The 27,401-nt window shown below is 42.2% G+C and overlaps 1 protein-coding gene across 3 annotated transcripts; it reads left to right on the forward strand.

Annotated features, from left to right (window-relative positions):
• Positions 1–1,733: 1,733 nt before the first annotated feature.
• Positions 1,734–27,401, forward strand: jakmip3 (Janus kinase and microtubule interacting protein 3). Of its 3 annotated transcripts, XR_004021512.1 has the most exons (24): positions 1,734–1,868; positions 1,960–2,202; positions 6,034–6,273; positions 10,543–10,737; positions 13,797–13,910; positions 14,263–14,409; positions 15,263–15,400; positions 15,529–15,564; positions 15,741–15,812; positions 18,984–19,088; positions 20,016–20,144; positions 20,238–20,321; positions 21,620–21,682; positions 22,190–22,288; positions 22,367–22,465; positions 23,350–23,409; positions 23,721–23,786; positions 24,838–24,906; positions 25,262–25,339; positions 25,621–25,854; positions 25,941–26,006; positions 26,149–26,208; positions 26,284–26,941; positions 27,017–27,401. XR_004021512.1 is itself a non-coding variant. In XM_030755907.1 (23 exons), exons 1-22 carry the CDS (start codon positions 1,734–1,736, stop codon positions 26,197–26,199), a joined length of 2,523 nt encoding a protein of 840 aa, XP_030611767.1. In that variant the 3' UTR covers positions 26,200–26,208; positions 26,284–27,401. The 3 variants fall into 3 exon arrangements, 2 of the variants coding, with proteins under 2 accessions (XP_030611767.1, XP_030611768.1); XM_030755907.1 differs by having other exon boundaries at positions 26,284–27,401; XM_030755908.1 differs by having other exon boundaries at positions 23,350–23,403; positions 26,284–27,401.

Below are 27,401 nucleotides of genomic sequence, written 5' to 3' on the forward strand. Positions count from 1 at the left end.
TGCCTGCCCTGACTGCACGTCACTGTTACCTGTGTGTCTGTACCCTCAGCTTTTCCTTTCTTTCATACTGTTCCTGTTTCACATTAATTTTCATGAAAATTAAAATTTAAAAATCACTCTCTCATCAGCCAATCAGGACATGAGGAGCAGCGAGGCGCAGTCAGTGAGGTGTGATGAATGTGAGCAGCCAGCAGAGGGAGACAGAACTCAGAAGACTCAGCTCAGCTCAGCTCCCTGTCAGAGTGAGGGATGCTGGGACGAGGAAGAGGAGGAGGAGGAGGAGGTGACGCCAGCAGAGGCTGCAGAGATGCTAACAGCTCAGACACACAAATATATTCTGACAGGAGCTAATTGCTAAAACACACACACACAGGCAGAGAGACAGAGACAGACAGACACACAAACACACACACACACACACACAGACAGAGAGACAGGTGGAGGCAGGCTGATGTTGGCAGCACACACACTCTGACACACACTAAACTGACTAGCTGCTGTTAGCATGCTGTGGAGAGGAGGCTAATCTACTGACACACACACACACACACACACACACATACATACACACGCACAGAGCAATGCAGTGTTCGAGGCTTCCTATTGGACGGTGAGTGATTATCTCAGTGTGTGTTCAGTTAGGCCCGTGTGTGTGTGTGTGTGTGTGTGTGTGTGTGTGTGTGTGTGGTGTGTGTGTGTGTGTGTGTAAATATGTTGATGACATGTGTTGGTGCTGTTGCTGTGGAAACAGTCATGTATTTGTGCTATTAGAGAAATCACCTGTCAGGCATCGAACATGTGATCAGTGTCAGGTGAGTCAGGAGGAGTGTAGCTCTGATGCCACAGCTACTACTGCTGTGTAGTACTGTGTGCTCCTGTGTACAGCTGTGTACTAATGTACTACTAGACAGAAGTGTACTCAGGAAAGAGTCCTGAGCTGAAATCTGGGCTATAAGTCTAACTTCAAGGGAAAAAGCTTCTTTAATCTTATTTTGGGATAAAATCAGAAACCTTCGCAGGATTTTCTCAGATTTTACACCTCATTCTGTCCTCCTGTTCCCTGCTGACGTATCGACCGTGATTCTGGTCTCAGTGTCTCCTACGTTGGATGATGTATTTGTCTTTTAAAAGCGCTGCAGATATTGGTCTCTTGTTTTAATAAAACTATTCAGTCATTATATTTGGCCTCTCCAGCTTTTTACTAAGTCTGTTCATGTGCAGCATGTCTTCAGGCTCAGTTTTTAAAAGCTCACGATATAACTACAGCCCATGTACACCAAATATTTGAAAGCTTCAGAAGAGAATCCCTTTCAGCGTGGACATGAAACTCTGTATCAGGACCTTTTCAAACCATGCAGCAACATTTTAATAACTAACCATGTTGTGGATAGATCATCTCAGACGTTCTCTTGGCTGAAGTTTAGCCCATGTTTGGTGTCTTCTTCATTAGTTGGGGCTTGGATAATCACTGACAATGACTTAGACCTCAAATGGTTAATAATATCCGACAGGATATCCTGGTGACCAGTGAAAATAAGGTTAATGTAGATAATGCTTCAAAATAACTACATAAGTAGCTGCCTGGAGACATCTCAGTATGGCTGCCTAGTGGTGTTACTTCTTCTACTGATACTTACTGTGTGTTTATGGTTGTGTGTGTGAGCGCAGTTGCAGATGTAGTCAAACCTCAGATTGACAAACATTGGAGGGGGGCCCAGAGCCTGCAGGTGGTGATGTCAAAGCGAGGAGCAGGTGGGCGGGGTAAGGGGGAGCGACTGGACACCATGGCAACTCTACAAGCAGCCAATGAGGAACTCAGAGCAAAACTGACAGACATCCAAATTGAACTACAACAGGAGAAGAATAAGGTAAGGACTACAAAACCCAGAGTACCGCTGAGATTACTGCAAATATTTTGCAGTACTGAGAGTAATGTAATGAGAGTACTGAGTACTGCAGGTGAGCCGCCTGGAGAGAGAGAAAAGTCAGGAGCTGAAGGCGGAGCATCACAGAGCGGCGGTTGCTGTGACGGAGCTGAAGACTAAACTCCATGAGGAGAAGCAGAAGGAGCTTGCACTCACCCGGGAGACATTACTAAGGCAGCATGAGATGGAGCTGATGAGGGTCATAAAGATCAAAGATGGAGAAATCCAACGCCTTAACGGGCTGGTGCTCACCTTGAGGGATGGATCCACAGACAAGGTGAGCCACCTGATGCACACCTGTCCAAACGTCCAATCCTGTCACATTTACACCTGCCTGAACATCAAACTGTTCATCTGCATCCATCTGCCCAATTATGGTGGCAACACTAAGCTCCTCCTCCACTGTTCACACATAAGATATGAATTTAGCCACCATGAAGTCATTCATTCATTGGTTTGTCCCCTTTTGAAGCTTCCCCTTCACCTGTGTGATGGCCGCCATGTTGTTTTTTTGTCTGTTTGCTTTTGTTACCAGAGATGATCATATTTGGATGAGAGGGTGGAGCGCTACATTATCAGCTAATGCTAGCTAGCTTGATGCATCCATAGACTATGGATGCATCACACACCAAACCAATGAGAGAAGAGTTTGATAGAGGTAAGAAGTGTAGACTTCAGTTCCTGTGTAGACTCGAGCATAGCATAGTCGGCAGGCCGTGAAGTCAGCCACATTTGCAGCAGATCAGCTGATACACTTCAATGCATCCCATTGGTAAATGTCATATACTGCTGCTAGCTCTGCAGTTTCACTGTAGAAACAGTATTTCATCCGTTATATATAATTAACCTGCTCATTTCAGTTTTAGTAGCTGAAAATCAGCTCACTCTGGGTCCACTTTAGCCCTGAATTAGCTGATGTGGATCCCAGCAGACAGCCTTTAACTTAAATCAGTAGTTCTCTGTCTTACGCACAAAACTCTACGCACCTGTGTAGATTCAACTGGACCTATTAGATGTTAGATTCAACTCATTGTCATTGTGCGCAAGGCACACAATGAAATGATCGTTCCAGATCACTCATCCAAAGACGAGCATCTGCGGTCACGCAGCCAGAGACCGGCGCTACCGTTAGGCAATGTGGTTTAAGCGTCTTGCCCAAGGACACAACGCAGTGCAGAGACAGGGGCTCGAACCTGCAACCTTCCGGCTGCAAGGCAAGCGCTTACCCACTGCGCCACTCCTTTTTTTTTTCTTCTTTCAATTAATTGATTCATTTACTTATTTATTCATTTTGGTAGTTGCTGGTACTGCCTGTTAGCTTTCAGAGTACACATGTAAAGGCAGGAAAGGTTGGCTGGTAGGGCAGTTTTTGGGAGGGGTGGGTGGTCTTGCTGCTGTTCTCTCTGCCTGGTTTTCTATATGTGCACAGTTTGGGAAGCTCCAAAACCTGCCAAATGTACAATGTTAATTGAAAAATAAAAGTAAGTGGTACTAAAAAGAAACAGCTGGAGGAACATTTTGCAACTAATCAGGTTAATTGGCAACAGGTCAGTAACATGACTGGGTATAAAAAGAGCTTCTTAAAGAGGCAGTTCCTGAGAAAGAAAGACAGGCAGAGGTTCACCAGTCTGCAAAAAAACATGTCTACAAATTACTGAACAATTTCAGTACCTCATCATAAAATTGTGAAGACTTTGAATATCTCGTTCTCTGCAGTACATAATATCATCAAAAGATTCAGAGAATCTGGAGAAATCTGTGTGCGCAGGGATGAGGCTGTAAATCAACACTGGTACTGATCTTCAGGCCCTCAGGCAGCACTGCAGTAAAAACAAGCCTGATTCTGTCATGGAAATCACTGCATGGCCTCAGGAACACTCCAGAAATCACTGTCTGTGAGCACAGCTCACCGTGCCATCCACAAATGCAGGTTAAAGCTCCATTATGCAACAAAGAAGCCATATGTGAACATGATCCAGAAACATTGCTGTGTTCTCTGGACCAAGCTTGTTTAAAATAGACTGAGGCAAAGTGAAAAAGTGTTCTGAGGTCAGACAAATCCAAACATGGATGCTGTATCCTCCAGACTAAAGAGCAGAGGGACCATCCGGCGTGTTATCAGCGCTCAGTTCAAAGCCTGCATCTTAATGGTGTGGGGGCACATCAGGAACTGGCAGCTGGCACATCTGGAAAGGCTCCATCAATGCTGAAATGTATATACAGGTTTTAGAGCAACATGTGCTTCCTTCCACATGACACCTTCTTCAGGGAAGGCCTTCATATTTCAGCAGGATGATGCTAAACTGCATACTGCAGCTATTCCAGCAGCACGGCTTCACAGTAGAGGAGACCAGGTGCTGAACTTGTCATAATCTTGGGTCTTGGACCCAGACGTCTGCATTTTAGGACTTGTTTATTGTTTGATTTTCATGTTCATTTGTATCTTGAGCCTTAGTTCTTTGTCTCTGTTAATTCACATTTGTATTCTGTTTATGGTTTATTTGCTATGGGCGCCCGTGTTATTTTCCTAGCCTTTTCTCCTTTTCTTTTTTCAATCATGTTTGAGTGTTTTAGGGTCTTGTCTCTGTGTTAGTTACTTCCTGTTTTATTTGGTAAGTCCTTGTCTCTTGTGCTCTGCTTTCAGTTTTACTTCCCTGTGTCTTGTTTTCTAGATTTAGTTCAGCTGTGTCTCATTACCCCTCCCCTGATTACCCTTTACTGTGTCTGTGTGTATAATTAGCTTCAGTTTTCTTTTGTCCTTTGTCATGGTGTCTGTGTTTGTGCTCTGCCTGTTTCTTGGATTAAATTGACCTTTTCACCATTTGGATTTCTTTTGGACTTTGTTACATTCTTTGGCCTTTCCATATTTCAAATAAAGGTGTGCTTTCTTTATTAAGTCTGTCTGTGGCATCTCTAGTTTCGTCCTCTCGTTCAACACATCATGATATAAATGGCCTGCCTGTACTCCAGACCTTTGGCACACTATGAAACCAAAAATGGGACAATGAAGACTCAGGACTGTTGAGCAGCTAGAATCTTCTATCAGACAAGAATGGGACAACATTCCTCACCAAAGGTCCAGCAGCTGCTCTCATTACTTCCCAGATGTTTACAGGCTGTTGTTAAAAGAAGAGTGGATGCTTCACAGTGGGAAGCATGGCCTTGTAACAACTTTGAGATCTGTTGCTACCAGCAACTTCAAAATCAGCTCATATTTGTCTTAATTTTTCATATTTTTCAGTTTAAATAGAAAAATTTTCTGTTTCTATTGTGAATAGAATATTGGTTTATGAGATTTGCAAATCATTGCATTCTGTTTTTATTTACATTTTACATACATACTCAGCTTTTTTGGAATTGGGATAGTAAATGCAGATGAAATAGCAATCCCATTTAGTGGTTACGACCGAACTGGAGCTCGGCCTTCTTGGATGGTCTGTTAGTACAATTAACTGCACAGCAGCCATATTAATGGTTAGATAATTCCATAAAAAATGCTCCAAAAGGCTCCAACAGCACAAACCGGGTCCAGAGGTCCAGTTTAGGGACTCCAGTTAGCTGAGGTGAAGGCTAGCAGCTACAGACTTGCTTTTGGAGCCTTCAGAGGTCATTAGAGGACCTGTCTTCATTCTTTAACCCCTGGAGCACACCATTGGCTCTTCCTTAATTTCTTTGTACTACTAACTAATCCTTTTCGCGCGTGGATGTGCATAGGCAATCACCAGAGCTCACCACCGTGGTCAGTCCGAAGCACACTTTGCCAGGTAGCCCCAGGTCCATCCCTGCTCCTTCATCTCCTTCTCCACTGTCCTCGTCCAAGTTTTTTGGTTTCCCACTATTTCAACAGCCGTCTGGAGTCCATCTGAGGGCTACTCTCTGCAGTGACACTGACAACATGCACAGCACTTCTCTAATACATCTGCATCTGCAAATCTGAACTTCTTGTTTCATAGTTTTTGTAGAAGGTCTTCGGTGCAGTTCAGCATTGGAAATGGTATTTGGCCAAAAGATGTGTTTATTCTTTTGAGCCTGGAAGACTTCTAGTTTGTGACTGCTGATCTTTGTCAAGTTCTTTGTGTTTAAGGCTTTTTTTCCTCTTGTTCTTCAGGTGAGGAGTGCCCTGGTGGGGGAGGTAGAGGAGGTGAGGAAGAGCTGGGAGGCGGAGCGTTGTCGCCTCCATCAGGAGATTCAGGAGCTGAGAGGGGCAAAGAGGAATGCTGAGGAGGCACTGACATCAGCTCAGCAGGCCTGCCAGGCCCGAGCAGCTGAGCTCCGATCAGCTCATCATCAACACCAGGAAGAATTGAACAGGACCAAGAGAGACTGCGAGAGGGAGATTCGCCGCCTGGTAGGAGCCTGTGATGCATACAAGACTGTTTACACATTCACGATGGTTACACTCAGGCCTGTACCCTGTACTATGAAACAAGGTCAACATAACCAGGTCGCTTTCTGTTACCTGGATTCACTTACCATAAAATTTAGCCTATTTGAAGCCAGAAAAAAAAACTGGTAAAATATTGAAAAATAGCCTGATCAATATCACAGGTCTACCATTTGAACATGGGAGAATCTGATGGATTATAATCAAGTATTTCATGAAATTAATATTTAAAGAAAGTTTTAGTTTAATGCTCACAGAGGAAATAATAAAAACAGAATTTAAACATAGGATTAGACTAAATGCAGATTTGAAATGTCAGCAGGTACAAACAGCTGCTCTGTTTTAGGATCCGATATTAATGCTTACAGAACAATAAACCTGTTGTAAAAATAGTTTGCAGCTAATGAGAAAAAAAACAAAAATGTATCCTGGTAAGTACTGAAGCACCTTTGTAGAAAACTCAGGGTTAACACTGAAATTACATGATAAGATGCCTCTGTAAGGTCTAAGTCATCCAGGTCATAGTAGTCTCTGGAGCTTGAAAATATGACCTGCCCTTACCTGCCATGAACAGCTGGTTAACACTGAGTGTATCACCGCTGAGATGTCTGATCAAACACACTTTGAATTTAATGTAATTACGCGGCCGTTTGTCCCATCGGAAAAAATTCAAATGATTTCTGAAAGCTGAGAAATTGAGCTTCACACCCAACATAGGGTCATCATGGTAATTGTGACCGGAAGTCCACGAACAGCAGGACATTTGAAGTATGTTGTGTCCCCAAAGGCATGTTTGGCATTGTAGGGTTAAACCCCAGTGGGGGTTCCTCCTGGAGGTGTTTGTTGACCCATGCCAGGGTGTGAAAAAGGCGTGGGCCATTGCAATTAAATGAAGGAAGTGGAAAGTAAAGCTCTAGGCTCTTTCAAAGGGATGTTACGTAGCCGCTGGTACAGATATGTTATATACAAATATGACACCTGGGTCAAACTCAAAACCCAAGATGCAGTAGCCTTCATTTAGCACATCAGCTCATGGGATAAAAACATAAGTTTTACCAGGGAGGACATCAGGGATAATAGGTTACATTCCTGGACTGTGCGGTGCTTATTGAAGAAGATGGATGCCTCAACATTGAAGTTTACTTCAAACCAAGTCACACTCTAAGGCAAAAACTGGTTCATCCCAATGACAAAACTCCCAAACACAAGATAAGCAATGTAGAGTATTCTGTCCAGTGCAACAAGGAGTGCTCGGACCTCTACACTGGAGAAAACAGCCTCCTCACAAATGCATGACACAACATAGAAGAGCCACCTCGACAGGACAAGACTCAGCTGTACATCTGCATTTAAAGGAGAAAGGGCACTCTTTGAGGATGCCAATGTTCACATTTTGGACCAGGAAGACAGATGGTTTGAAAGAGGAGTTAAAGAAGCATCTATGTCCACTGTGAATGACCATCACTGAACAGAGGAGGTGGATTATGACACCAACTGTCCCCCATTTACAATCCAGTCCTGAGCTCCCTTCCCAGGTGCCTCAACCCCCACTCACACCTTTCTTCAGGTGACCTCAATAGGTCACTTAATAGTTTCACCTGAAACCACTGATTGTAATGACCCAGCTCTAGAGACTTGGATAAGATAAGCTTCGTAGTACAGGCCTTTGGTGACATACGCCTGTGTGTTTGTTGTGACTCCAACTTTATTTAATTCAAAGAGACATCAAAAACTCAGATTTGTTCCTAATCCAATGATGTCTTTCAAACTGACTGTTTTTCACCAAACCTCCTGACAGAGCGAGCTGTGACGAGATGAAACAGTACAACACTGCAGATTTACACAAGTACCATGACTCTGGAAACCTGGGAATCATCAATCCATCAGTAATTCATTAAAGGAAAAATACCCTTTAGACTCAAATTAAGCAATTAATTTCCTCACTTGTTCCTGTTGTAGATGAAGCGTTCAAACCTGACCCAGCCACTGTGGGATAATAACTGATGAAGCATGTTGACATTATTCAGGCTTTTACTTTGCAAAAATCCCACCTTCAGAACCTCACTGAATACATAAAGAGTTACTTAAGAATATTCAAACATCTTTCTATAAATGGAATATTTATCTCTCACACATCACCAAGTACAAGATGTCTGTTGATAGATGAGAGAAGTGAATGTGGCAGAGGACTGGACCACTAAAACTGACTCCAAGAGTGTTCCTGGGATGGAGTCTGATAAATGAATGCATTATTATGAAAGTGAATACATGAGCAATGAGAGTAACACAGAGTGGTACAGCAGAGCTCGGCAACAGTAAGAGACAAACACAGACTGGTGCAACAGACAGAACATACTCTGTGAGGCTGAACACCGGCTCGCTGCACCTCCGCTGGGGAGGAGGACGATGAATTAAAACTGACATTTTCACCAGACTAAGGAAAAAAGAGTCAGACGACTGACCTGAGCTCATTGGTTTAATCTTCATTTAACATAAACTAATATGAAACTTTGGACATTTTGAACTCAGTCGGCTGTAATTAAAATAAATATTTAATCTCTGTTCAGGTCATGTTATAGAAAGATGAGGTTCAATTTAAGAATGAAGCAATGGATGTTTTTTTTAAATAAGAAAGTCTGAACCTGGCTCTTTTTTTTGTCATGTTGGGTCAAGTTTTATGTGTTAGTGTGTCAGTGCTACTAAGTGCTGACTGCACTGAAATTTGAACTCTTTGTGTTGACTCGAGTCAGGTCTGGCAGTGCTGTGGTACCCTGCGGAGCGAGTAATTCCTTTTGAAAATAAATTATGCATTTTGGGTTCCAGTAGATTTACAGCTGATACAAATTCTGCTTATTTGATCAGGAAGACATTTGTATAGTAAAATATTCTTCTGTGGAGAAAGATGAAAGTGCTGAGTGTGTGGCAGTCAGCTTACAGGAAGTTGATTGCCTAGTATACTGAGAGAAATTAATGTGGCCAATAGCTATAGTCAGCTCAGGTTAACATTGCAGGGATACCAAATTAAATACACTCTCTGACATTATCACATATATGTTAGTAACCAGACACCAGTGTCATGTGCAAGTGGCGAGTTAAGTTCCAGGTGTCTGCCCATAAATATCAAAATCGTCCCAGTTTTAAATTTGGCTGATGTCCTCCTAACCCTCGCTCAGATAGAGGGTAGAATAGTCTGAAAGTGTCTGTGTAGGTTCTCAGTCATCCAGGTCATGGTATAGTCTGAAACCCTGGGGGCAAATTCATGCTGCACAACCCCAGGAACAGCATGAAAAAGAAGAAGTAGAAGAAGGTGAAGCTTCTGGCCTGATGCCCTGCCTTTGGTCTCGGACACTGCTGACTCTTCAGTGGTTTCCACACAGGAACACACAAGCAGCAAGTGGCGACCAGAGACTGTCCAGGAAACTGCATGTCCACAACATTAGAAATAGTGTCTTGATGTGGACAGTTACCAGGTTACACTAATCTCAACTTCCAGGTGAGTGACTGAAACAAATACCTGTGCGATCAAAGCATACTGCTCACTGACATATGATGGGGTTGGAAATATATAATATGCCAAGTGCTATACGCTGGACTGGATCACCCACTAAGTTTGAAGTCCACAGTGAAATCACAGATGCAAGGAGTTTGAACTGGATCCAGCACTAAAGCAGCTGCACTAGGACAGTCCAGAGGTTCACATGGAGGTAACCTTCTAGGAGAGATCGACCACATTTAAATCAAGTTTGTTTATGAGAGCAGCTTGTTTATGAGGGTGTGAGGTGGCAGATTTCTCTGGATGAACCTGAAGCTCACCTGGTTTCTATCCACCTGTTTGAGTTTACATTCAGGACAATTTTCATCCAAAAGACTTTTCTAGACCTGACCCTCACCTGTGTGTCTGAGTTAATCCTACCCTCAGTTCTTTCTGAATGACCCCACCCCTCACCTGTCTCTGATAAAGCCAAGATGTAGCTTACTAACCCTACCTCCTCTCCTTGTCTGTGTCTCACCTGTCTGTCTCTCACCTGTCTGTGTGCAGATGGATGAGATTAAGGTGAAGGACACAGCTGGCTAACCCTGCCTACTCTAACCTGTCTCCCTGTCTGCCTCTCACCTGTTTGTCTGTCACCTGTCTGGTGAGATGACGCTAAAGGACATAGCTGACTAACCCTGCCTCCTTTAACCTGTCTCCCCGTCTGTCTCCCTGTCTGTCTCTCACCTGTCTGTGTGCAGATGGATGAGATAAAGCTGAAGGACAGAGCTGTCAGTGTTTTGGATAAAGCCCTTGGTCTGCAGGCTGGACATGCCCACCGCCTCCAGCTGCAGACTCAGGCTGCTGAACAGCAAATTGCAGCCCTGAGAGATGCACAGAGGGTGGGGCTAAATCACCCCACTCTTAATCCCAACCCTAACAACGCTCCTCACATTGTAAGCTCCGCCTCTTCCTGCTCATTCAAACTGCATGAAAAAAAACCCCCATCTCATTTGCTATATGTCACAGAAATATGGAGCCCTAGAGAGTCACAGTGGGAATTCCTTTCCTGGTTGTTTGTTGAAATAACATTTGCATTTCCTCTGACCTACAGAGAGCAGCTAAGATGTGTCATGATGCAATTTCATGTGTTATAGTCGTGACTGTACCACCCTCAGCTGTGTCTACCAGGCACAAGTCTGCACCAGTGCAGTTTGAAGAAAAGCAGATCAGCAGCTCTCTGCTGACTGCAGCAGGGATTATCTCTGCAGACATGCATCACTTGGACTGAGGCTGTGATCATGGCTGAGATTCATGATTCTGACTTTAGTGATACTAAACCTGCTGTATTCACCGAAGCACAGCAGGTTTAAAAATAAAATATCTACAGCACCACAGATTGAAGCAGCAAAGCCAGAACAATATCTACAGAGCAGCTGCAATTGTGCTCACAGCCAGCAGCTGGATGCTGCCAGAGACCAGCCGTTTAAAGGGACTAATAAGAAATAAATTAAACTGGCACAGCATCTCCTTACTGTGATCTCTGCAGTGTTTCCTTCACTGACACACTGTTAAAGCTGTCCATATAGATCAGAAGGAATGCAACACTTTAAGCTAAAATAATCCAGAAAAAAATTCCCCAATGTCAACTTTCAGGGACTCTGTATATTTTTAATGTCCCACATCAGGCTCCTCCTACTTCTGACTCATCATGACATCATCAAACACAGGACCAATACTCGACATGAACTGAGCCATCCAAAACTTGGACCCACACCTTACCACATTGCTCACTGTACACTGGTTGTCATCAAGTTTAAATGTAGGCAGCAGTCATGTTTTAAGGTGACTGAGCCCATGAAGAACAAACAGCAGCAGTGACCACGGCAAGTACCAATACCAAGATAGTGCTGCAGTGTTATCTTGAAAAGAAATCTAACATATGCTATCTCTGAAGCCTAATCTTAAAAATAGAGAGGGTGTCTGTCTCCCGAAGCCAAACTGGGAGCTGGATCCACAGAAGAGGGGCCTGAAAGCTGAAGGCTCTGCCTCCCATTCTACTCTTAAGTATCCTAGGAACCACAAGTAAGCCAGCAGTCTGAGAGCAAAGTGCTCTGTCAGGATAATATAGTGCTATGAGATATGATACAGTCTGATTATTCAGCACTTTGTATGTGAGGAGAAGGATTTTAAATTCTATTCTAGATTTAACAGGGAGCCAATGAAGAGAAGCCAGTATGGGAGAAATCTGCTGTCTTTCTAGTCATCGTCGGTACTCTTTTCAGATGTTCGATTCTCAGTCAGCTATGAGCAGCATGATACTCTGAATGTCTTCTAGAGTAAATATCTGGTTAGAAACCATGAGGCCAAAAACAATAACCTCAGTTTTGTCTGAATTTAGAAGTACAAAATTGCAGGTCACTGAGGCCTTTATGTCTTTAAGACAGCTATTCTCTGTTTCTCGATAATTTTTTAAATAAAAGGAAAATTAGAAATCAGTTTGTAATTAGCAAAGACAGCTGGATAAATGAAAGGTTTTTTAAGTAGTGGCTTAATTACAGCCATCTTAAAATCCTGTAGTACATGCCCTGTTATCGAAGGATTAATTAATGGGAGGACTTCTTTGAACAGTCTAGTAGGAATGGGGTCTAATAGTCATGTTGATTGTTTTGTTTGGTAAAGAAATTCATGAAGTCATTACTAGTTAAGGTTAAAGTATTAAAGAACTACTCGACTCAGCAGAGCTCTGACTCTTTGTCAGCCTGGCTTCAGTGCTGGAAACAAACCTGGGGTTGTTTCTGTTTTCCTCAGTCAGTGACAAGGAATAAAATGTCTGCAGCTTGTGGAAGGCTTTTTGTTTTTTAATAATTTTTGCCGGCCAAATGAAGGTTTTCTAGAATAATGGAATGCCCCTTACTCTCTAGCTTATACCAGGAAGTCAGACTTGTTTGATTTGGTAATTGCTGTTGTGGGCAAAAACACATTTAAACACAGTCCACAGAAATTGCAGTTTCCAAACTGCTGAGCCAGTAATTGATATAACGACTGACTGATCTAAGACTGCTCCCATCTAACATGTTTTAAATAACAAAGAATCTTTGTGGTGAGGCCCGACCCAAGCTTCATCACTCTTGTCAAAAGTGTGCAACCAGGGGCACCTTTCTTATAAAGAATACCTGAGCTGCCCAGGGAAATGTTTTAGGGCCTTCTTAGCTATCCCAACAGTCTGGAAGTCTATAACACAATTAAAATCCTGAGAGTAACCATCCAGGCTAATTTGAGACTGGAAAGTCAGATCAATCACAGGCTGACGTCAGCCAAACTTTTCACTGTGTCGCTTCAAGAAATTTGATGTTAGGAATGCAGAACTGGTTTCCATCTATACAAGCTACATGCATCCATCTGCTAGACTTTGCAATCCCTGCTACAGCCCAGGCATAAAGGCCAAGGAAGACAGTGAAAATCTAAGAAAACTCACAGATAAAGGGTTTGAGTTAGCCGGAAGTTCTCAAGGTAACCGGAACTCTCTACACTCAGATTTTGCACTCTAGCAGAAAGATGCACATAACTGTGTCATGGATCTTTGTCATAAATATGTCTAACATTACTGACTAGTTATCAGTAACACTCCAAGAATCATTGGATGTATAGAATCACTTGGAAAATCAGATAAAAGCCTTTTTAAAAGCTGACTGTGTACCAAAAGATTTTTTTTCCCCTTGGAGATGAAACTTTTACCACCATTTTTACAGTTACTGAATTTCTTATAGAATTCAGTTTGTTCTGTTTGAATTTTTTATTGATATTTTATTGTCTGTTGCAGAATTCAGTGTTGTTAGAGATATTTCTTTTGTATGGGCATACAAAAGAAATTATGTATTTTTGATGTGTTTGAATGCCATCATGCCAATGAGCCTCGAATGCTGTTTGATCAGGTGTTTTCTTTTAGGTTTTTAACAGAATGCAGGCCTTCGGTTGGCTGACCTTTTGTCTGGACTGTTGTTCTTGTGCTCAGTCTCAGGAGGACCGTGACACTCGGAGGTTCCAGCTGAAAATAGCCGAGTTGAGTGCTGTCGTCAGGAAGTTAGAAGATAGAAACGCTCTGCTGTCAGAAGAACGCAATGAACTGGTAAAGCACACACACACACACACAAAACACACAAAAAACCTTAAATTGGACCTATGGTTTCTTTTTCCCCACTTTAAATGTTGTGTTTATATTAAACATAACGTTTCTAATGAGCTCAGTGTATATACAGTTTTTTCTGCTCTTGGATATGTATGATGTCATAGAGAGGGAATGTCCTTATATGGTGATCCCAGGCACAGGAGCCCCACCCACTTTCACTCCAGTCATAACAACAACAGCCACTCGAGGACACTGTCACCTGAATGTTATGTTACTTGGTGCCAGTGGACGACTTCATGAAATCACGATCTTCTTCCTTTCTGTATGTTTGAATTTTTTATGTGTTCTGTAGCTGAAGCGTCTGAGAGAGGCAGAGAGTCAGTTTCTTCCTCTTCTAGACAAAAACAAGCGGCTGAGTCGCAAAAATGAAGAGCTGGCTCTAGCGCTGCGTCGCCTCGACAACAAGCTTCGCTTTGTCACCCAGGAGAACCTGGAGATGGTAACTATGGTAACCCCTGACTCCAACAACGCCTTATTTCTCTCTCAGTCAAACGAGTGATATAAAACTAAACCAGGAGTTGTGGACCTGATGTCCAGTTTCCACATGCAGTGACTGATTCTCACCAGCAGATGTCAGGATTCACTCACAGTTTAGACTTCAGGTACTCTACTGAGAAACCTAAAGTGCTATTAAGTACTGTGAAGGAAAGTACACTGCTACAGAATTTGTAGAGTGGAACAAACTGTGACCCTTTTCAGAAAGACAAGAACACAATCTGCAAATGTCTAAATGTGAGTCCTCCTGTTACCCTGAAAATTTGATTCAAATGTCAGAAAATTTGGTGTTGCCTTACTTACAAACCATAGTCTAGTATGAAAGTCCAAAAACAACTTTCAAAGCCATAAAAGTCATACAGAATATCCTACACGTCTGACTTTCACATGTTTCAGCACATGCAGCATAATGGCTCTGCTAATATCCAACAATTGAAAAGTAGTGCAAAATTAGCCTTTTTCATTCTTTTTCAAAGTAGCATGATAACATGTTGTTGAGCCGACACACAGCGCCAATGCAAACAAAGGTTTAATATCTCCAAGTGCTAAATCAAAATATGAGGCTCGTGTACTTGGACACGTTTATGTAGGGACATACTGATGCTGTGAGACATGCGAGGAAACAAGCAAAAATCTAATCATCCATTTTTGAATGTCTCCTGGCCCACATGCAGTGAACCCTGCAGCTGAGCTCCACCCGAGGAGCTCCCAGAACAGATCAAAGCATAGAAAACAATCAATCAAATACCTTGGAGTACTATTACCACGGTGACAGCCATGTTTGTTATGGTCCACAGAGAAGGCCGAGTTCATTAAATGACCTGGACCGCAGCCACTCCACCAGTTACCATGGTTACAGCCAAGATGAGCGAGAGATGGAGTTTCTACGGTTACAAGTCTTAGAACAGCAACACATCATCGATGACCTGTCCAAGGTGCCTGTCATACTATTACTACTGCTGTTCATACTACTGCAATCACTACTGCCACTAGTACTACACACACTTATATTGGTACTACAGTTCAGTACTGGACTTTAATGAGACTCGGTTTGTTTTTTCAGGCTCTAGAGACAGCTGGTTATGTGAAGAATGTGATTGTAAGTATAGAATAGTACTTCTACCAGTATTACTACAGCTGTTGGTACTTCCTGTGTGACAGATTGTGAACTTTGTGACTAAAATCCAGCCCACAGTTAGACGACAGCTGGAAACCCTCAGAGTAAAATAATTCTGTTAACAGTGAAACAGGAAACAGGTTTGTGTCTGTCTACAGGAGAGAGACATGCTGCTGAGATACCGGCGTCAGGAATCGGTGAGGAGGAAACGGACCTTCAGAGCCTGCAGGGTGAGGCCGGACCTTTACTCCAATGTTTGCTTGTGTGTAAGATGCATGCAGAGGGATGCACTACAGTAGATCAATGGATCAGTGAGCTGTATCAAACTTAAAGTCAGAGTTTTTTCTTTTTACTTGCTAAATCACCATGGTAACTGATGCGAAACACATCACCTGGTCAGGAGCAGGTGATGTTCAGAGTTTCAGTTTCGGATCAGCTGGAAGCTTTTATTTCCAGCATGTTCTGAGGCTGATACTGATTCTCTGCTGGGGAACACGTTTGATATGAGCAGCTTGTTACTAAAACCTCTGAATGAACCTCTGAGGCTGTGGGACAGGAAGCTTTAATGCTTCAGTGGATCCAGTTTAAAGTTTCAGAGCTCTGATGTGCAGATGTCACTTTAGAAATAAGCAGCAGCACTGAGAGCGACTCAGACACAAAATCATTCACTGCAATTCAAATTTTTATTTGACCCTCTGTGCCAGAAATCACCAGATTAACCAGTTTCTGCAGCATTCATCTCTCAGATTATTTTACTGTTAGATTTTTAGATTTTATCACAATTTTATTATCATCTTCATCTAGTAACGTTTCTGATTGGAGCAGGTGGCACTCACAGGAAGGGTCACATGACCCCTTTTTGTGTGAGCACAATTCAGAGCCTGAAGCAGAGAGCCCGGCTTCACAGTGAAAGGAAACAGATTCAGCTGAAAACTCTGAGTCTGTTAATCCTGAGATGAAATTCTGGGTTTTTAACCCTAAACTCTGAGTCAGTTACCATGAAAACAGACTCTGTAAACATAACCTGATGGCTGGCAGGTGTTTCCTCTGACTCCTCCCCTCCTGCTGCACCTGAACCAGCTGACTGACACTCGGTTTCATTTCCTCACTCAGCAAATCGCTGTCACAGCTCAGAGCACAGAGCATTCATCTGCACAAGTTTTTACAAACACTGAAATCCCAGTTAGACGTTAGTTTGTTACATGAGCGCTTTAATAATCAATCAGTCATCAATATATAAGGACAGAGACAGCAATTCCATCAGTGACAGATTATCAGCTCCGGATCGGATCTCTAGTCTCTCTTTGTAACAGTGAGACTCTGGACAGTAAGTCAGCTGTCAGACTGTCAGTCAGCTCCTCTGAAACATCTACTGTAGAATCACAGTTTGAGAGCTGCTGCTCCTCCAACCAAGAGCTCTGCAAAACTCTGGATGGATGAAAGGCAGTGAAAAAGTTTGATAACCGGATTGATGGATGTGTAAAATTTCCTGTCTGCTGTATGAGAACAGCGAGGGAGAGCTGGAAAAAACCCCCAGAAAAATACCAGAGAGCGTGGTAACAAGGCTGCCGTTCACAGTGCCATCTTGAATGTCTCCTACATTTTGTCCTGTCAGATTACAGCTGAATCATTAGACTTATATCAAATATAAAATTATGATTCCAGCTTCATCAAATAAAAGTTCAAGCTGGCTTAATGACTCTTTTAATCTTGTTCAGTCAATTAAAGGCCCAACACACCAAACTTTACATACTCTGGATCTTGTGCTGTCTAGTGGCCTGCCTCTCTGTGACATTAATTTTTCTGATCACATGCCTGTAATATTTGTGATTTCGCTTTCATGTCAGTCTTTCAAATCCGATGTGCCTGCACACTGATCTCAGTTACCTCAGTTACTGCTGATCATTTTGCTTGTTCTTATCAAAACAGTAATCACGCCTTGCTTTTTGGTAGGTCATCTGAACAATGACCTCTTACTTTCTGTGTTTAATTCCGCCTGCTCAGAAATCCTTGACTCCATTGCTCCTCTCATAACTAGTATAAAACCTAAAACTGAGCCTTGGTTGAATAGTGCCACCAGAGCACTCAGTTTGCAGAAAAGCTGAATGAAAATGGAAAAAGGAGAAACTTCAGGTGTCTTTTGATGTCTAACAACTGTCACAGACCCCATTTTTTATCCAGTGTTATTAACTCTGTTCTTAAGCCTCCGAGTGCTGCTCCTCATTTAGCATCTAAAGCAGTGTGTGAGAATTTACTGAGATTTTTTTGTTGATAGGCGTGCTAATAACTGATCTCATACTACCCCTCCTGTCACTGACCCGTCACACATCAACATCTGTTGCTTTTGGCCACTTTGTGTTTTTCAGTCTGGATTTAAAGCACATCAAAGTACTGAAACTTTAGAGGTTTTTAAATGACCTTTCAACTATTGCTGACTCAGGAGATTCTGCCATTTCAGTACTATTAGACCTCAGTGCTGCCTTTGATACCGTAGATCGTGGTATCCTTATATCTCAGCTGGAGCACTTTGTTGGAATCAAAGGGACTGCACTTGAATGGTGTAAATCTTACTTAACAAATCTTTATTTATCAAAAAGCCTGCTCTCATATGGGGTCCCCCAGGGGTCCATTCTTGGACTCTTGGCTCTTTTTTAAAAAAAACATGGCATTTTGTTTCATTGCTATCCAGATGACTCAAAGATTCACCTGCCACTAAAAGGATAATGGATGAGTCCTCTGACAGCCTTCCTGGACTATTTGGAGGATGTTAAGTTATGGAAGGCTTTAAATTTTCTTACATGAACAGAGAACAGAGGTCAGTGTGTTTGGTGCTCCTGACCTCTACAATCTCAGCCCTTTAAACCCTTATAAAAAAAAAAAAACCCTTTGTGAGGAATGTGGGAGTGATCTTTGACAGCAATCTGTCTTTTGACAAACATGTTAATGTTGTCATAAAATTAAGCTCCTTTCATCTCAGGCTACTTGCAAAAGTGACTTTATTCCTCTGTTTTAGAGACTTTGAGAGAGCTATCCATGCCTTCATTTTATCTTGACTTGACTACTGTAATGGTCTTTATTCAGGGGTCAGTCTGTCACTGTGCTGCAGTCCAGATTAAACCACAGAGGAGATCAGGCCTTTGCCTTTTCTCCAAAAACTTTGAAACAAACTGCTGCTTCACATCAGGGCCTCTTCAGCATTAGACGCTTTTAAAACTCATATGAAAACCCATTTTTATTTTCTGGCTTTTAAATCAAACTGAGTTCTGAGTAAATTATTTGTGTTGTTTTTTACTTTATATTTCATTTGTGTGTTTTAGATTATTTGATTATTTTAGTACTTTGGTCAGCAGCTGTTGTTTTTAAATGTGCTATAGAAATGCGTCTCTGTATGTTGTTGACAGGTCATTGAGACTTTTTATGGTTATGATGAAGAGGCATCTGTGGATTCTGATGGCTCGTCTTTGTCCTTTCACACTGACAGAACTCCGGATACTGAACCAGACGAGGTATACACACACACGCACACACATTAACATACATTATGAATGCTGACCTCACCATTACTGAGTTTATATAGTGTTTCCTAAATATCTTTTAGATATGAAGCTGTAGAGTAGCATACTTGTGGTTCCTAGGATACTTAAGAGTAGAATGGGAGGCAGAGCCTTCAGTTTTCAGACACCCTCTCTATTTTTAAGATTAGGCTTAAAACTTTACTTTTTGATAAAGCTTATAGTTAGGGCTGGATCAGGTGTCACTGAACCTTCCCTTAGTTATGCTGCAATAGGCCTAGGCTGCTGTTGGGGGGGGGGGGGGGGGGGGGGGGGGTCCCATTGAGTGTTTCTTCTTCATTCACCTCGTTTACTCTGTTTATACCCCACCCTGCATTTAATCACTAATTATGATTAATCTCTGGCTCTCTTCCACAGTGTGTCTTTTGTCCTGTCTCTCTCCCCTCACCCCCAACTGGCCACAGCAGATGACCGCCCCTCCCTGAGCCTGGTTCTGTCGAAGGTTTCTTCCTGTTAAAAGGGAGTTTTTCCTTCCCACTGTCAACAAGTGCTTGCTCATAGGGGGTCGTTGTGATTGTTGGGTTTTCTCTGTATTATTGTAGGGTCTTTACCTTACAGTATAAAGCACCTTGAGCTAACTTGTTGTAATTTTGTGCTATATAAATAAAATTGAACTGAACTGAATTGAATTGAGTACGGTGTTGACCTATTTTCTATACGCCCCACCCTCGCTTACAGGTGTCTGATTGGCTGATATGTGTGAAGATGTTTGTATTATGTTTTATGATGACATCGGTCAGTAAAGTTGTGTTATGTACTCAGCGTGGCTGGAGGTCCATATTTTCTTGGTCATATTACATCAGACTGGTTCAGTTACTGCTCTGACCTCCTGGTCTAAAATTTGGGTTTTGTGTGTTTCAGATGTGTGTGCGTGAGGAAGCGGAGTTTCGTTACCGTCAGCTGACTCAAGAGTACCAGGCACTGCAGCGAGCGTATGCTCTGTTAGCTGAGACGAGTGGAGGAAACTACGATGCAGAGAAGGAAATCAAGGTGACCCCGAGAGAAACAGCAGCAGAGAGGGTTGCGTTCTTTGTAATGAAGCAAGGCACTAACAGGTTGATGGTTGTGTCCTGTGTGTTTCAGACCAGAGAGCAGCTGCTGAGTGAAATCAGTCGATATCAGAGCAGAGTTTCAGATCTGGAGTCAGCGCTGAAACAACAAGGGCTGGTAACAGACTGTAGAGTTTATACAACAAATTGGATTAAAAGTGGAATAATTACATAATGATAAATCCGAGCGAAGGCAGGAGTCAGCGATAAATAGAGATGATGGTTCCGTAGACCAGGTGAGAATATTATCTGCATTCTGATTGGTTCCAGGGTAGAATCCTGGAGTAAAGGGGTGTTCCTACAAGCTGATCAAAGGACCAATGAGAGCCATACAGAGGTAGAATAAACCGTATAACGTAGAACAATCATGCTCCATAGAGAGCCAGCAAGATGGCAGTTGTATAGGTGATGGTGGTACAGGTGTGATATAGTGACTACTCATGGTGAGAGTCTAACTCCTATCTAAACATCTGGAGAAAGAGACAAAACTTTCATTTCAGTGGTTGGAGGGTCATCAAAACTCCATGTCTAATAAAACTTCAAAGGTCTGGTGACTCCACCCCAAAGCTATTTTTTCCCCTACAGGTTAAACTTCTGCACATGCCCAAAGTTACACAACATTACAGCTTCATCAGCAGCACAATCCAGAAACAGTGTCTGGCTCCGTCAACTGCTATTTTTGGTAGTGGTGTAGCTGGAGGTGCAGAGGGTTCAGGTAGTGGTGGAGGGGGAGTTCAGCTGCTGCAGGTGGTGGATGTGCAGGAAGTGGAGAAGGTAGCACAGATGGTGGTGAGTTTTGGAGCTTGTCCAATCAGAACCAAGACCCCACTCACCGTTCAGCTAGAGGGAGGGGCTTATTGCATGCTCAGTGGTCAGGTTAAAACAGCCAACATGCATTCAAGATGGTGAATCTGCAACATCTTATTGTATTACAATTCTGTACTCATAACTGATCTTTGGGGTTTTTTTTACAACATTTAACAACAGGAGCTCTCAGAGGGAGAACTTATAACTGTGCATTTATTATTTTGTTTTTAAGCTGGCATAAGCTACTCTTACTGTGGGCCTATCTACCTGGCTAGATGAGAGGATGAACTGACAGTGTGTTCTTTTTTTTTTCATTTCTACTGATAAACATGGATGAAGATGAGAGGAAATCTTTGGATGCTTTGTTAGATCATCAAGCGATATTTATTGCCAGCACACCTGACTCTTATATTGTTAAAAACATTTTTAGATGTGGTCTAAATATATTTAACTTTGTTAACAGCGTAACCATTGGTTCTCTATGGATCATGACTGAAAATATGTGATGTAGAATGCAGACTGTAGAGTGTAGAAAAGAGCAGGTCTGAAAACAGGTCACATGATCAAACTACTGAGTGCTGTCTGTCTGTCTGCCTGTCTGTGTCTCAGGACCTGAAGTGGGTGGAGGAGAAGCAGGCGTTGTATCAAAGGAATCAGGAGCTTGTGGAGAAGGTGAATCACTTTTGTTGAACATGAATTTGATATTCAGTGTGTTAAAGTGACATCACATCTAAATATAAACGCTAATTTTCCCAAATCAAGAAGGAAGACCAACTTACAAAATGTTTTTCACCATATGAATTTTTTAATTTTTTTAATAAAAGGCTCAGAATAGTCTTAATTGTATCTGTAACAACTTTGATTAGCCAGGATTTCCTGTTATTATCAAAGGGAACGTACAAACACACAAACATACACATGCTATGATCATTATAGTATGATGCTGTGATACATTATATATCAGCAATACATCAGTCAAATGTGTAAATATATATGAGTGTGGGATTTGTATAAAATATTTGTTTATGCCATATAGATGTTGGTGCACATACAGTCCTGGGCAATATTTATGCAAAGTTTCATCAAGATTGGTCCACTCGTCACGGAGGAGATGGGGACCATAAAAACACACATACTGTACAATCATTATGGTATTGTTGTCTGGGTGATATTTTCCAGGTCAGGCAGATGGAAGGTGAAGAGCTGCGACTGAAAAACGACATCCAGGACGTCAGAGACCAGAACGAGCTCCTGGAGTTCAGGATTTTGGAGTTAGAGGTGAAAAATTCACAGACACCAGTAAAAGCATCTCAAACCGTCAGACTGGTTTAACTGGAAACTCTGTTCGCTGTTCAGGAGCGGGAGCGGCGTTCACCTGCCATCAACTTCCAACAGCTCCATTTCCCAGAAGGCCTCAGTCCTCTTCAGGTCTACTGTGAGGCAGAGGGAGTCACTGTGAGTACTTGCTTCAGTACACCTGAATACACCTGTAAATATACCTGAAGCAAGCAAGTTCAACAAAGTCCGGCTTTCTTTGTGTTAGCTGGCTTAACCAAACCCCAGTCAGAGATAATCGGTTTCCCAACAGTGTTAATCAACTTTCCCTGTTAGGGATCTATAAAGGTTATAAGAAATAAAAAAGAAAATAAATTGCTGCAAATAAGAGAAGAGCAGTGCTGCGTAAAATTGTTAAACTTGTGAATTCATTATCATCAAGCAGCAGTAAAATAAATGTATTATCCCAAAAACCATCCATCCATTCTCTTTCACTTATTCAATTCAGGGTCACGGCAGGGCTGGAGCCTATCCCAGCTGCCACAGGGTGAGAGGCAGGGTGCACCATTCATACCTACAAGCCAATTTAGAATAACCAATTAACTTGTTTATTTCCAGTGTGACACTTGCACGTTAGAACTATGAAGCCTTAAACACTAAAGGTTGCTCACAGTGTTCAGCTTTGTAGCAGACATGGAAATCACTTCAGTTTGTTGCAGATCAAAGTGAGAGAAATGTAAACGATCAGATTCAGATTGGTAGCTAGTAGTGTAAAAGAGACGTAGCAGCGGATTAAAAACATGATTTTTTTTTTTTTTCCTGCATCAGCAGCTGGTTATCTGTTTCACGCCCTGCCCCTTTTACTTGAACATGTTCAGATCTGGATTGAAAATTTGGGGTAGATTCTCGAGTTGATAATGACTTCCCTGTGACTGCTCGGGGTCATTGTGTTTGTTAGCTTAGTGAAGCCAGATAACTCCAAGTTATCCTGAGCATGCTGATCCTACTTCGTGGTGCAGGTCCCTGAACACACGTGTGTAATGGTTGTTTACCTTGTTCAACAGGATATTGTGATGAGTGAGCTCATGAAGAAGCTGGACATTCTGGGAGATAACGCCGTAAGTGTATGTTGAATTTATTTTGTACATGTATGTGTCACCAAAACATGTGATCCAGTTTGTGAGGACAGATTTAATCCGTCTGTGGCTTTTCGTGTCTTAAATGTGTGCATTATGTAAACATGCTGCTTAGTGACCATAATGAAATACTGACTGCTTCATTTGTGACAAACTGATGATCAGTACAGCTTCAAAATAATAACTTCCATGTTGAGTTGTTTTCATGCTGTTTACATATTGTTGTCCTGTCCTTGGTGTGAATTTGACATGTTGTTAGCATGTTGTTTATGTGTTGTTGACATGTTGTTTTCCTGTAGAATCTGTCCAATGAGGAGCAGGTGGTGGTGATTCATGCCAGGACGGTGCTAACTCTGGCAGAAAAGGTAAGTGACACCTGAGCATTAACTCTTCGAAGTGTTTTGGTTTGTGCTCTCCACGTGTTAAAACTGTAACTGACAGAAGATCAGCATTTCTGAAATGTAGCATGAAAAGTACGAGAGGCAGATAATGTTTCAAACATGCACACTAGCCAATTTGGCTCTTATCATCATGTGCATGTTAATGAATTGATACTTTCAGCATACTGCCACGCTTTTATTTCCCTTTAGAAGGAAACAAGTTTATTTTGAGGTGAAGTGGAGATAATGGTGATGATGTTGTAAGAGAGAAATCTGCACTGCTCGGGCAGAAAAAGCACAAGACAGTCCGAGTGAAGAAACTGAAATAATAGGATCCGTGGAGGAAGTGCAGCTTTCCAAAGTGTTTCCACCAGGTCATGAGGTTAAAAAGGAAAGATGGTGCTTGGGCTGAAATCAATGAGCTGAAAATTGTTTTCCTGATACATTCACTGTGCCACACACTCACAAAAGGAAGGGTTTAAAAAATAAGAAAGCAGGTGGAGGACAAGGAGCAGTTGTCAAGAAAATCAGTGCAGTTTTTGAAAAAATATCCAGATTCTCCAGCATCTGTGGGATAGTAATGACATCCAGGAAGGATGGAAGTCGTTTTTGGAGCTTTTTAGCCTTTATTGTGTTAAGATAGTGGAGAGAAAACAGGAAAGCTGGGTAGAGAGAACGAGGCACATTCAAACCCTCTGCATTAGCCTCATACAGGTCACCTGCTAAACCAGCAACCCTGGAAGCATTTTTTAATGAATAAGATAATGCCTATTACAGTATTTTTAAAAAGGGTTAAAGCCAGTTAGTATTTTTGCATTCTTTACATGTAAATTTTTATCTTAATGCCATATATTTCATTATGACTGTGGCTAGTAAGCTATTTTCAGCTGCTCCCTTGCCACAAAATGTCACCACAGTGAGTATCTCTCCATGTTTGAATTAGCAGAGTTTGATAGGGCACAGTGATAACTAAACTATACGACCTGCCCGTCTCTATCTACCTGTCTGCTCACCTGTCCCTTTACCCCTCTTTCAGTGGCTGGAGTCCATTGAAGTGAAAAAATCGGCTCTGCAGCAGAAGATGTTGGACATCGAGAGTGAGAAGGTGAACAACAAAGTGTATCTGGCCTCTTTTGGGTCTTTTTGTCTTCATTTCTGCCTGTTGAAATCATGTGATCAGGCTAACATAAATGATCTGTGGCGAGTTGGTCCAGTTTGGAGAGTCTGATGATGCACTTATTCACATCTGTTTACAAGGTGGAAACTGTTTCATGTGTCAGAGATTAATGAGTCTGTCAGTACAGAACACATAAAAATGCTTCAGTGGTTTGTAACGTACCACATATCTGTTCAGAGAAGTCCATGGCCATGGTGACACCTCAATCATTAAAAAGAAAGAAAAAAAAAAACAGTTGTCTGCTGTGAATAAATCTGATAATAAAGATACAGTTGTTTTCTAGGAGCTTTTCAGTAAGCAGAAAGGTTACCTGGATGAAGAACTGGACTACAGGAAGCAGTCGATGGATCAGGCCCATAAGGTCAGTGTGAAAACCTGAACTATGGAGAGGTAAACTGGTTAACTTTGAGTCAAAAGTTGGAGTTTTCTTTAACCTGAATAGATCACCAGGGTAACTACCAGACACCGGACTCTCACGTATTCAGAGTTTCAAAGGTGATCGGACAAGATGAAGCGTAAACTCATTCACCCTCAGGGACGTATAAGACACAGAGGGAATCCTTGAGCTCTTTCTGATGTCACCAACCAATAACGGTGACAGTACTGAACTCTGATCAGATCAAAACTGTCTCTTTGATGCAGAGGATCCTGGAGCTGGAGGCCATGTTGTTTGAGGCTCTGCGACAGGAAGAGGAATCCAGGATGGCGGGATTAAAGATGGAGGAAGGCCGCCTGTCTGAGACTCTGACAGAGGAAGAGAGAGAGGAGCTGAGGAGAGCAATGGACCAATGGAAACGAACTGTGATGTACGAGCTGAGAGAGAGAGATGTCCAGATCCTCCGAGAGAGGATGGAACTGCTGCAGCTCACCCAACAGGTAAACCACCAAAACAGTGGTGAGCACAGGTACACCCTTGTGGTTTCTGTTGCGTGCTGTGTAATCAATGATGTTGTGTTTGTCAGAGGAACAAGGAGCTGGAGGAATTTATAGAAGCACAGAAACGACAGATTAAAGAGCTGGAAGAGAAGGTAAAAATGAACTGATTAAAACACTTTACCATCGGTACAGAAACGTGTACACTGTAAAAAAAACACAAAAAAAAACATGCATGTTTAAAAAACAGCTTCCTTTGAGATCTACAGATTGTGTAATGCTTTCTTTTTCTTTCAGTTTCTTTTCCTCTTCCTGTTCTTCTCTTTGGCCTTCATCCTCTGGTCCTAACAGCATCAGGTTGGTCACAGTTCATCCAGGTGTACAGAGTTTACCTGTGGTGTCTCAGTGTAGTAAAATGTGTGCTTTGTTTAGGTGTCTGCAGACCACCACAGTCCAGCAGCTTAGTGGCGAGGTCAGCTCAGTCCAGGAGACCAGGAGGACTCAGAAGGATTCCTGGAACCAGCAGCTCACCAACTGAGGGTCTCTGTTGCCAGCCAATCACAGCAGAGCCCAGCTGTCAGTTACACCTTCCCAGAATGCCACAGTGCTATCTCAGAGATGAATGATGACTTCCTGTCTGCTCACTGATGTTCAGCTGAGTAAAAGACTCTGAACCAAACTGGTGTTGGACCCCTGCTAGCTAAACTAGGTGACGTCCTACATGATTAGCTGAGCTCACCGATTTTGACGTTGGCAAGTTGGGTCATTTCACTAACCTGTGACAGCGGTACAAGCTCAGCAGAGTTAGGCTGAAAAAAATGACGTGGAAAACATCTGAATCCAGCCCGATAGAAGTTCACTTCCACTGTTCTTTGTTCTGATTGGCTGTTCTACCTGAAATGTGGACAGTGATATCAGATTTTAGCTCCTCCTCACTTTCATTCACAGAGCTGAGGTTACACCTGGTTCATCTACAACAGTAGAAACACCTTCAAAAAGTCAGAAGGTTTGTCAGAAATCAAAGTGAAGAGTGAACTTGGAAAGGTATACAACAGAACAAAAAGTAGTCCAGACAAACCAGGTTCAGGAAGTCCAGAAGACCAAAGTAGGTTCAGGTCCCATGGAAGATCTTGTTTTGGTGGTCCACACAAACCAGGTTCAGGAGGTCCAGAAGACCAAAGTAGGTTCAGGTCCCATGGAAGATCTTGTTTTGGTGGTCCACACAAACCAGGTTCAGGAGGTCCAGATTAAAATGTGGTGTCACAGATTATGTTGAATATGATGGAGAAAAGCACAGTGGTACTTTTTGATCTTGAGGTGCTAGAGATCCTGGATTCAGATCCTGGACAAGACCCCGAATATGTTGCTGTTCCTAAATCCACATCTGTATAATGTCACAGGACTAAAAATAAATTATATCATAATATATATATATATATATATGATTTATTAGTATTATATGAAATTATGCACCTTTTCACTTGACACTGAAGTTACCTGATATTGTTAAATAAAAAAGTTTAAATATAAAAAAGCTAAAGACTTTGTAT

Source organism: Archocentrus centrarchus, chromosome 19, assembly GCF_007364275.1.
Source record: "Archocentrus centrarchus isolate MPI-CPG fArcCen1 chromosome 19, fArcCen1, whole genome shotgun sequence".
Classification (NCBI taxonomy): Eukaryota; Metazoa; Chordata; class Actinopteri; order Cichliformes; family Cichlidae; genus Archocentrus; species Archocentrus centrarchus.

Excerpts from the sequence above, each read along its gene's own strand:
- jakmip3 (XM_030755907.1), top strand. The coding sequence starts at position 1,734 with ATGTCAAAGCGAGGAGCAGGTGGGCGGGGTAAGGGGGAGCGACTGGAC. Across the intron at positions 23,410-23,720 it reads TGGGAGATAACGCCGTAAGT|AATCTGTCCAATGAGGAGCA; the intron begins GTATGTTGAATT and ends GTTTTCCTGTAG. Across the intron at positions 24,907-25,261 it reads TGGACATCGAGAGTGAGAAG|GAGCTTTTCAGTAAGCAGAA; the intron begins GTGAACAACAAA and ends GTTGTTTTCTAG.